We start from the raw sequence: 12,484 nt of genomic DNA, 5'->3' as shown, positions 1-12,484 counted from the left end.
GCAACTACACTGCTATTTATACTTGCTCTAGCTCCCACTGAGCTAGCGTGAGTATGCGCACACGGCCTGGGAATCACACCCTTTGTTTGTAGTGTAGACCTAGCCCATGAGCGCAACTTGCTGACTGAATTATGACGCACACAACTTCTGAGGCAAAATCATTCCCATGGCTTCTCATGCTAGTAAAGGAGGGTGACAATAATAAGATGCAAGATGGAGGTTTCAAGGACTTAAGGAAAAACATCATCAAAATGAAGAGGTAGGGAAAATTTGGGCATGTCTACACTTACCTCTGGAGCAATCAATCTAGCGGGGGTCGACCGCCTGAGCGCTCTCCCGTCGACTCCGGTACTCCACCGGAGCGAGAAGTGTAGGCGGAGTTGACGGGGGAGCGTCAGCAGTCAACCTAATGCAGTGAAGACACCGGGTAAGTAGCTCTAAGTACACTGACTTCAGCTACGCTATTTTCGTAGCTGAAGTTGCGTAACTTAGACCGACTTAGTTCACGCCCCCCCAGAGTAGACCAGACCTTTAGGACCACATCTGGACCAACCACCATGCTTATGCCCTGGTCATAATAGTCAGGAAGAGCCAAAGGAATTACTTGCAAGCATTCTTCTACAGAAAAAACACACCATTAAACTCTTAAAGATGCTCACAGTGGATTCCACCTGCAAGGCACTGTGTACATTGGTCCTGATCTTGCTAAGCACATGCTTAACTTTAAGCATGTGAGTAGTTCCATTGATTTCAATAGTACTGAGCTTTGTTGGATCAGTGCTAGACTGAGCTCTCTGCTTCTCAATAATATTTGGAAAAAATAAATGTTCCTCTATTCTTTATAAAATCACCTTTACCAGATTTTAAATGGTTTATTTCTTTTCTATAGCGCTTCTCATTTAAAAAAAAAAGTGGGAGAAATTATTTAGAAAAAATAATAACACTGCAGTGAACTTTAAATAACATATTTGCAAGATACTGATAGCTTCTTGCTCTGTGTGTATGTATACATGTGTGTGCGCACAAAACATCTTTATTCATACTCAATGTTTGGTAAAAGTGCCTGAAAAATAAAAAGATTTGTTCTTTTTTCCACTGGAAGGAAAAGTGATACTACAAACTGTTTTAAGGAGACAAACATTCTTCCAGTTCAAGAGAAAAACTGAGATCAATTCACATATGGAGGGCTGCTTTTTTTTTTTTTAAATATTAGGCACAATTAAAGGTGAGTTAAGGCTTTGGTGGAAATCTAAAGAGCATCGGCAAATCTGAGCACTGCTCAGCTTTTGAATTGCTTTTCTACTTCTCAGTTCTTTTAAATGGTTTTCTATGGCAGGAACATTTTTCTTAATTAGTCACAGCTAATTAGTGTTCTGGCATAGACAAGTAATCAGAAATGTCAGAGCTGCAAGGCTACATCTCCCTAATCCTTTGATAGTAATTCAGCCTCCTGGGAGGGCCTCAAGCTGCGGTAAGTAGTGGCTGACAATAAGGCAAAATTAGGTGGGCAGCAGACCATTAGGATAGAAAAATAAAAAGCACTACCAAATCCTGCTGAGCACCATCAGGCAACTAACTACACTGCCAGATGAGGTGCCTGTTTAAGCCTGTGTTGTTAATTAGCTGATTCTACCAGACCTGCCACATATGTCCAGGTGCATCATGCAAAGATGTGTAATTCTGGGTTTGTGCCAAATGACAATTGTGTTCTTCTGCGATCACATTTCAAGAATCTGAGCAAGAAGTCTACATATTTCTTGAAGATTATTCTGAATTATCAAAGAAATAAGAAGATCAACAAGCTACAATACATTTGCTTGTTGAGTTTCTTTTAGGTAATTAGGTACGCTCCTCTCAAGTTTCGCAGATTTTAATTCACATACAGCTTTAGACTCAAGTCAAGGCCTTTAACCAGTCCCCACCTAGTTTCAACTTGTCAGAGTCATCTTGGCATATAACCTAGATCAAAAGTAAACCTTTTTGTAAAATCTTACACTTGCAAATCATTACTTAACATTGACAATGACAATTATTAACTAAAACTAACTTGACAGGTAGTAATTTGAGAATGAGCAATTTTTTCAAACCGAAACATTAAATTTTGCTAGAAAAACACTGCTAAATTCTAAGTACTACATTCATGTTACTTACTGAGACAGACATGGACAACATCGAGAACAAACCAGTACAATAGAAAACTCAAAACTCACATCTAAAACACATTCTTACTCTAGCAAATGTCACCAGGAAAATAAATGACTTTTTATTTACTAAGGAGAAACACAAGTTTTTAACTAGAGATCATTTTTGCAAATTATTATAAATGCTATATAAAAACATGCAGCTGAATTGGCCAATAAATCGTTTGCTTCTAGATACTAGCAGACATAACAAACACATATGAATTTAACAAGCACTTCACTTCCACCCTTCAGCACATAATGAGGTACATGACAAAACAATCTTTAGAAATAAACTATTACCTCAAACAGCCTCAAGTACATCAATGAACTTATATCATCCATCCCTTTCTACTAACGGAAAAGGAAAATAATGGTTATGACATGGAAACATGATTAGTATTCAATTCAGCGTGTTGACATTATAACCAAAATAATGTGATCAATCAGTTTCTTTTGACAGAAAAAATTAAAAATAAATAGAATGACTGGTTATGACAGGTCAACAAAGTTAATGGCTTATATTTGAACATCTCAAATACAAAAGCACAACAAAATACAAATAATAAAGGCTATGGAAAGCTGGGATGCTGAAACATTGTATGTTATATGTAATAAATCCCAGTCTTTCTAAATTTCAGAGAATACTCTATGAGTGCTTTACCCTTCATTTCTATTCCTCTAATCATTGTAAGTGTTCATGCATACATACACAGTGCCCACCATAATAGGGCATGATCTTGCAAACACTTAGGAATGTGCTCACCTATAGATGCATGAGCAGTCCCACTCAATTCAATGGGACTGTAGGCCATATAGAGGCCTTGCTTACTGGATTGGAGGACTCTATCCTGGGAAGCAGTAACTTTGAAAAACATTTGGGGATTGTGGTGGATAACCAGCTGAACATGGGCTCCCAGTGCAACTCTGTGGCCAATGGCAAAAAGAGTTAATGCAATCCTAGGATGCGTAGACAGGGGAATCTCGAGAAGGAGTAGAGAGGTTATTTTACCTCTGTATTTGGCACTGGTGCGACCACTGCTGGAATACTGTGTCCAGTTCTGGTGTTCACAATTCAAGAAGGATATTGATAAATTGGAAGAGGGTTCAGAGAGGGGCCAGGAAAGCGATTAAAAAATTAGAAAGCATGTCTTATAGTGATAGACTCAAGGAGCTCAATCTATTCAGCTTAACAAAGAGAAGGTTAAGGGGTGACTTGATTACAGTCTATAAGTACCTACATGGGAAACAAATATTTGATAATGGGCTATTCAATCCAACAGAGAAAGGTATGACACAATCCAGTGGCTGGAAGCTGAAGCTAGAGAAACTGAGACTGGAAATAAGGCATCAATTTTTACAGTGAGGGTAATTAACCATTGGAACAATTTGCCAAGGTCGTGGTGGATTCTCCATCACTGGCTATTTTAAAATCAATACTGGATAGCACTTTGGAGGACAGGCTTAGATTTCAAAATGATCTTGATAAATTGGAGAATTTGTCTAAAATCAACAAGCTGAAATTTAATAAAGAGAAGCACAAAGTACTACATTTAGGAAGGAAAAATCAAAAGCACAAATACCAAATGGGGAATAACTGGCTAGGCAGTAGTACTGCAGAAAAGGATCTGGGGGTTAGAGTGGATCACAACTTCAATATGAGCCAACAATGTGATGTAGTGGCAAAAAAGGCTATTATTATACTGAGGTGTATTAACAGGAGTGTCATATGTAAGACACGGGATTCTACTCAGTACTGGGGTGGCCTCGACTGGGGTAGTGTTTCCAATTTTGGGCACCACCAGGGACGGCCTTCGGGAAAATGGTACCCTGGGCTAACTTGTATTTTGGTATCCCTGGCCGCTGCTCTGTGGGCTCCTCACCCATCCCCCCCCCTCACTCCTGCTGACCCCCAGTCTCCCCACCCATCCCCATTGGCCCCTGCTGCCTCCCTGGGCTCCCCCACCCTCTCTCACCACCCCCGAACCCTGCTGCCTCTCCCCCTATCATTGCCCTGAGCTCCCTTCCACAGCCTCGTACCCCAGACTTACACCATTTCTTGCCACTTGATCACGGCAGCCCCTGACCATGGTGCCCTGTGCGGTCGCCCACGTCATCCACCTTTAAGGTTGGCCCCGGGCACCACACTTTAAGAAAGATGTGGACAAATTGGAGAGAGTCCAGAGGAGAGAAACAAAAACGATAAAAGGTTTAGCAAACCTGACCTCTAAGGAAAGGTTAAAAAAAATTGGGCATGTTTAGTCTTAAGAAAAGAAGACTAAGAGCAGACCTGATAACACACTTCAAATATTCTAATGGCTGTTACAAAGAGGGTTATGATCAATTGTTCTCCGTGTCTACTGACAGTAGGGCGAGAAGTAATCATCTTAATCTGCAGCGAGAGAGATTTAGATCAGATAATAGAAAGTTTTTCCTAACTATATGAATAGTTAAACACTGGACTACACTTCCAAGGGATGTTGTGGAATCCTAATCATTGGACGACAGATTAGACAAATACCTGTCAGGAACGGTCCAGATATACTTGGTCCTGCCTCAGTGCAGGGGGCTGGATTGGATGACCTCAAAAGGTGCCTTCCAGCCCTAAATTTCTATGATGTATGCTTTAGGAACTATTTTGGGGAAGTTCTATGGCTTGTGCAAGATAGGTCAATCTAGATGATTACAGTGGTCTCTTGTGGCCTTGAAATCTATGAATCATGTGCCAAAAGATAAGCAAGTATGTTAGAGTTGGCAGGGGCAGGGCCAAAGTTCACATTTGCTAATAGTTACTACACTGTATCATCTAACATATCACAGTGAGATTAACTGTTGGCAAATACTGACTTTTTAATGGTGTTCACTTTATGTACATAGATATGCATATGGTAACACACATGCATTATTATTTCAATAATGAAAAAATAAAGGTGGTTATTGTTGGGTTTTGGGTTTTTTGTTTATGTTTTGTGTGTGTGTGTGTGTGTGTGCATGCACGCGCTTGCGTTTTTTGTTGTTGTTTTTTTTTTAAGAGAAAGAGAGGCCCAAAGGAAACTGTTTACTTAGACAAATTTACTACTAATGTGACCTTGTCAACATCAGAACAAAATCATATACACCTCTATCCCGATATAACGCTGTCCTAGGGAGCCAAAAAATCTTACTGCGTTATAGGTGAAACTGCGTTATATCGAACTTGCTTTGATCCACCGGAGTGCACAGTCCTGCTCCCCCCGGAGTTACAGCGTTATATCTGAATTCATGTTATATCGGGCCGCGTTATATCGGGGTAGAGGTGTAGTTGCTTAAACTGGAAGCCTTTCAACAGGAAGCATCTGAATACAAATACAATCTATATAATAGGCCTAGTTGGAGAATGGGAATAGGAATATTTTTGAAAAAAGCTGAAGGTCAACTTTTCCATTTTCAGATACACATCTCTGTGTTTATTGCACAAATGATAAGAAATATATCAAACTGATAAGCTACCAAAAGAGGTGCTTGAGAGTGTTACATTTGCAGAAAAAGGAAGAATTTGGATCAGTCAGCAGTGTATTTTACATAGAAGCACAATTCTTTGATTTGTGAAAATTTAATGTAATCCAATTTCGGTTTTGATCTACATACACTAGCTTCTCATTGAATAAGTCTAATGCCAATTAAAAGTGCACATGAAACACAGAGTTATTCACCTTATCTTAACAATTCAGATCAGAATATGTATCTAAGTTCAACCACACTGGATACTGAGAAATTCTTTTTTAAGGGCCCACTCCTGCTCCCATTGACTTTAATGGTATAAGATCAGACCCTAGGAGAAAGTTGATATTACTGGATACAGGGTGCATTTAAATTATTTGCACATGTAAAGTTTTTGCTTGGATAAATGGGAAACTCTCAATGTTTATCCAGGGCTTCCCAAGCCAATTGCCTAATAGAATGTTTTAATAAGGGAATTATGCTACTGTAATTCCATTTAAGTATTTAATTCTCCAGTTAACCAAGTACCACTTTGAGAGCATTCACTGAGAGAACTTAAGCGTTAATAGATACATCTTGATGTAAATATACCAATTAACCATTATTTTTAAAATTATTTTTAATTTTACATGAAGATATTTAAAAGAAATCTTCACTAAATAAAACTTTTCAACAGCTAATTTTTAATCATTTTATAAACACAAGAGAATGTTTAATCAGCATGATTTTACTAATTATGTAGTGCACCCTGTTGCATCATAGCAATATAAATGGTAGAAAGAGTTTGCTTTGTATGGTATAGTCAGAAACTGAGATATACTTGTCCCGATTCACCACCATTCCAGTTTTGTCCCAGTGTAACTTCATTGAAATAAATGATTGCAGAATAGCTAAAAGCCTCCCTGGGTCATTAGCTACAGAGGTTTTACTCTATTCCAAAGGGGTATTTCCCTTTCAGAAACAAACACGCATTGGCATATTCTCCCTTCCCCCACCTGCCAGTTTCTCATCTGATGAAAATGAAAAAATATTTCAGTGGTAAAACAATCTGCAACTGTAGTCAGAAATAAATGGCTTGGGACAGCCAATAAAAAAGTTAATTAAACTCATTTTAATCCTTCCATAAAAATACAACTTAATAGATCTGTATATACAAAGGTTACGTAGTCTTTGCTAAATTACTGACACTAATAACCATAACCTAATCCTGCTCTCAGTTATACTGCTGTAAATCCAAAGTAATCTCATTGAAGGCAAGTTGCATTCTATGGGTTATTCTAGATTTACATCAGTGTAACTGAGAGCTGGATTTGGCTCATTATACTAAGTGACTATATACATCCCATAATGTTGTCTGTAATAATGTCTTTCTGATTTATTTCAATATGACACCACTTCATCTTTCATGCATATACAAAAAAAAAAGCAAAGATGTAAGTGGATGGTGTGAAAGAGTACCTTGAATACATTTTTTTCTGCCTGAAAACTATAGTGTTAGGGACAAAGGGTGTGATTCAAGTCCTGTTAAAGAATAGAAAGCCTATCATTGACTCCACTGAGAGTTGGATTTGGCCCTAGACATCTATTAAGTTTCAGAAAATTACAATTTAAGCAAGAAAAACCTCCCCTATCTCCCCTCCCCCAAAACACACACACACACACACACACACACGGAAACTTGAAAATGAAACATATGCTTGCAGATTCAGTGCAATACCAAACTGAAGCAGAAGTTGCTAACACAGTTTTAGTGCTTTGTGAAAGCGCCAGCTGGATGGATGATAATTTTTCTACCCCTGCAGGGCATCAAAGCTTTTATAAAATCTTTCTTTTCACACATATTAACACTTAGCTTATTAAAACAGATGATACTTTTATTGTAAAACTGCCTAGGAATGTCTGGAAATATAAAGTACAAGAGATAAGTCTCATTTTGACCACCCAATCTAACAAACAACAAACACTGACATGACATATCATGGCTGCGAGTCTATGTTACAGGACCTTCTACAACTGCCACAACTGAAGTGTCATAGTAGAGGCTGTGAATTGCTGTTATGAAAACATTTGCAGTAACTTGCATAATTAAATGAAACTGCCAGAAAAGCTCTGTAAAATGCTGAGTAGATGGTGGTACACAAATAAATACGTTTCAAAGTGAATATCATATTTCAGAATCAGTATTGTAACGGACTGTATTAAGCTGTCTCAAAGACATAGGATTACTTCCTCTGTTCAGATTCCCATATAATCAGAAGTGATTGCTCTCTTGATCCAGATTTCAGATATGTAACAAAGGAATTTAGATTTTATTACTATTTTTATGGGCTTGATACTTTCAACACATATAAGACATGATCACCTCATACAGCTTCTAGTTCAAAGACACAGACAATATAGATCAGACGCATCACACATCAAGTGATGGTGGAAGCCTGAAGCAGTGGAGATATCCAGACAGAGTGTGACTGCAGGGCTTTGTGGATGAGGCTTGTGTAAGGAGGGATTTGGAGGGCAAAGCCATTAAGAAGCAAAGGGAGCGGTTATAGGGAGATTGGGGAAGGAGCAAAGACAGCGTGTGTGGGAAAATTAGAGTGATGACATGGGCAAGAGTGGTGTGCAGGGTCTTGATGGTGAGGATGAGAAGCGCACTTGAAACATGAGGTCAACAGGTGATATTGGGTGAAGTTTTGAAAATATGAGTCCTGTGCCTAAATAAGCATTAGGCTAACTTTAGGATTCTATATATTTGAAAATTTTGGACTAAATGTACAGTAAGCTAAGTTCTAAAAGTTACTCAGCAAAAACAGCTCTTAGAGATCTGGAGGAATATCGCATAGTTTATTTGTTTTCTTACTTTATCTGAAGAATAAGGTATAAGAATTGTTATTTAGGGAAAATACCTTTTCAACTGTGTCTTCGTACACTAAGAACATCCATTACAATACAATTCTGTTCATGGCACTTTACTTCAAAATCAAAAGGTGGAATAAAACAAAACTGCATATCACACAATGATAAAATGATAGACTAGTTAAAATATTAATCTTAGAACACTTTTGATTTACTCATTCCAACACAGACAGCTCTCATGCAGGAAATGCATACAATTAAGGCTATCTTTAATAGCAGAAGACAACCAAATAAAAAAGCAGAACAAAAATAGCCAACAGGGAAAAGCATCCTGACCTGCATGCTGAATGCAATCAAAATGCAACTTATCCCTTTCAGATGTAACCATGATGCCAGCATGCCTTGCAAGGGTAGTTACTTACATCAAACAACTTTTCTATATACATTTCCTCATTGACCTTTTCTCGAAGTATATCCTGGTTTTGCCGAACAAACATAATGTAGGTGTCTGCTAGATCCATTCCTGGTTTCTGCGGAAGAGAGAGACCATAAGAAAACTGTAACTCACTGAGAAAGAGATTATTTTTAATCACAGGTACGATTGTGAGATTATTAAAAATGATATAAATATGTACCAACTCTTTGTTTTAATTAAAGTTGCTATTAACTTTGAATCAGATGCCATATTAAAGTAGGATTCGATATTAATAATTCCTAGTGTTGTAATTTCATGAACATTTTTAGCTATCTATGTACACGGATACACATTTAGGGTGAAATCCTAGTTCAGGGGTTGGCAACCTTTCAGAAGTGGTGTGCCGAGTCTTCATTTATTCACTCTAATTTAAGGTTTCGCGTGCCGATAATACATTTTAATGTTTTTAGAAGGTCTCTTTCTATAAGTCTATAATACATAACTAAACCATTGCTATATGTAAAGTAAATAAAGTTTTTAAAATGTTTAAGAAGCTTCATTTAAAATTAAATTAAAATGCAGAGCCCCCCGGACCGGTGGCCAGGAGCCAAGCAGTGTGAGTGCCACTGCAAATCAGCTTGCGTGCCGCCTTTGGCACACGTGCCATAGGTTGCCTACCCCTGTTTTCCACTGATGTCTACAGCAAAACTTCCATTGAACTCAATGGAACCCAGATTTCACCCTTAGTGTTTTCAGTATTGCTGGCTGGATATGCCCTTTGGAAGTTCTGAAATACAGAAGCACTAATACTTATGAACTAGTTACCAATGAAGGAAAAATGTCAGGTTATATGCTCCTCTTGATCTAGCAACACTAAGGGAAGGTGGATGCAAACAGAACAGGGAGAACATACTCCCATAATATTTAAAGTAATTTATATCCATACATTTATGAAAGACGACAACTTGTATGTTGGTATACAAATACATACACAATTTATATATCTAATGTAAATAATTGAAAATAGAAATGTATGTATATTAGATATGAAACCAAAAAGATGGCCACATAAATCAAAATTATAAGTCAAATTATAAATCAGAAAAAAACCACAGAATCTCATGTTACTGAAGCCCTCATACACCACTTCCTCGATACTGGTCCAGAAATTAGTTTGCTCCTAAAGAGTATATGACAATTCATAGAGATTAAGGGGTATGAAGGTGGCTTTAGCTCCCCTTTTCACTCCTTCAGACTTGTTCTGGTTCCAAGGTGCAACTGAAAGCAGTATGAACTTTGGGGATCCAACTGTCAGAGCCTCAGGTTTGTTTCTAAATATCTACAAACCTTGGCCTGAGTCTGATCTCACAACTGATATAAATTAGTAGTATCTCCATTGAAGTCAGTTGAGTTACAATAGCATATAAAACTAGTGTGATATTAAAATCTAACCCCATCTTCCCCATGCCTTTGCACTGGCATAATGAGCAAAGAGGATGACTATGGATGGAGCTTTGTAACCATATATGGGAAAACAGAGAGGATGGTCACTGCTCTTTGAAATGTTTGCTAAGAGTGAAATATTTCCCTCCCTGCATCAAGCCCAAATTCTTCAGGCTTTGTGTGGGGGCTGAAGAGACTGAATTCACATACCACATCCCGAAGGCAGGATGAGTGTGGGCTAGGCTGTCTTTCCATGTCTGGCTGGAATGGTGGCTGCTAAAGTGTTGTATCCATAAATGTGTTTCCATTAGACCCTCCCAAGACAACCCGCTGTCCATATTGGCCTATTGAAACCTGATAGGAGCTTCCATGAAGGCAAGCTATAAAAGGGGTGAAGGAGTATGGATAGCCTTCTGAAAATGCACCACTCTTGGGTTAGTTTCAGCCTAAAAGTATAATTTGTCCAAAAATAGTATTTTATGATGTTTATAGTATGCAACTGAAGGACAACTGTTATGGTGATATAGATCAGTGTTTTTCAATCCGTGGGTTGTGACCCAGTACTGGGGCCAAAATGAAGGGCATTTGGGAAGCACAATTCTATTTTTGCAGTTTGCACAAAAGACCCTATTCTTAGACATTTGTTCCAATCACTTGTTTCATCAGTTTAGAAACTAAATCACTATGTGAAGGATATTCATAACCTATAATACAAAACTATATACTTTCATTCAGTATACCTATTTGAGATTGTTTGAAAAATATTTCAGCATTCCATAGATCAAACCTTAGGAACTTGCTGAGTCCTGACATGCATGAGACAGAAATAAAAATGGTTCTGATTTGGAGTGACAATGGGAAAATCTTTTGAAATTTGTAAACTGAAAAAAAATCTAACAAATTAGGGACTCATTATTGTTCTTGGGGATAATTTTTCAAAATACACACAAGTCTCCCATTGAAATGTTAACCTCTAACATTTCTATGATACATGCAAATTTTGCTTTCACTAAGATAAGTAAAGAAATGTTTGTCCTGAAAACAGTCAAAACTAGAAAAAATAACATTTCCCATTAGCATCAACTCTTTCTTTTTCTTTGAGATGTTTACCTATTCTTGAAGCTGTGACATATGGGAATTTCACACCTAGTGAATATATTTTCATGTAGCTTGTGGCATGAGGCTCTAATCATTAAAAGAATATACACAAGTAAGAGTAACTGCAACAGCTGGTGACATTTACCAATTACAATTACAGTTCTTAAAAACACTTTATCCTTTTTTAATGTGTGTGCAGGGCAATTATTTCTGATAAATTGCTGAAAAAATGTAATTTTCCTTTTCAACAGTTTCTACTTATAGTATAAATGTGCCTGGATAAGGAAGATTATAACTGGTTCAATGTTTCTTTATGGTAGGTCTCTGTTTTAAAAGCTATGGCGCACTGATTCATGAACTCATTGAAGCCATTATAAGCTGCCCCTTTATTGTATGTCATTTGGGATAGACACTTTAAACAAATTTGACTAAATCAGTAATAAAATATATACTTCACTGTCTCCCCACACTGGGTATATTGCATTTATTTGGCCTTCTTCAAATATGTGTAAGAAAAATATATATTGTAAACAAATGACAAAACAGGATATGTCACTGTAAACTGTGTTTTTAACATAAATAGAAAAGTGGTTTTTTTTCCCATAGGGATGACTTCTTTCAGTTGAGCCATTTATATCAAAATTCTCTTCTTTTGGATTTTTACATTTAAGAAAACAAGATGAATATCAAATTTGAAAATGTGAGAGAAAGATTAAGTCTCATTAGCAATCAGATATACCTTAAATGACAAACAGATACTAAGTATTTAAAGTAACTATAACATGCTATATAGCAATGGACATTTCAGCAGACTGTTATGAATATCAAATAGATTACAACTGTGAGCACTTTTACACCTGAAATAGCAAATTCTCCTTGTATGGAACTCCTACTGAAGTCAATGGAAGGGAGCTACCCACATGCAGTTGAGAGCAGAAGTTAGCCTGGTAAACTTAACTGAATAAGCATAAAGTTTTTTAATTGTCTTGAAATCTTACAGAAAAGGAATAACCAT

The 12,484-nt window shown here is 37.4% G+C and overlaps 1 protein-coding gene across 14 annotated transcripts in view; it reads right to left on the bottom strand.

Moving 5' to 3' along the window:
- The window catches only part of CADPS2 (calcium dependent secretion activator 2), a 568,361-nt gene that overhangs the window by 21,383 nt on the left and 534,494 nt on the right, over positions 1-12,484 (bottom strand). For 8 of the 14 annotated variants that reach the window (XM_065555959.1, XM_065555931.1, XM_065555981.1 and 5 more), the window contains one exon: positions 8,936-9,043. In XM_065555959.1, the coding sequence (XP_065412031.1) occupies positions 8,936-9,043 (108 nt within the window). Of the gene's footprint in view, positions 1-2,483; positions 2,532-8,935; positions 9,044-12,484 lie in introns of all 14 variants that reach the window. The other 6 variants (XM_065555914.1, XM_065555920.1, XM_065555939.1 and 3 more) reach the window with 1 other exon arrangement.

This window comes from Chrysemys picta, chromosome 1 (genome assembly GCF_011386835.1).
Source record: "Chrysemys picta bellii isolate R12L10 chromosome 1, ASM1138683v2, whole genome shotgun sequence".
Classification (NCBI taxonomy): domain Eukaryota; kingdom Metazoa; phylum Chordata; order Testudines; family Emydidae; genus Chrysemys; species Chrysemys picta.
This window is presented reverse-complemented; position numbering and strand designations above follow the sequence as displayed.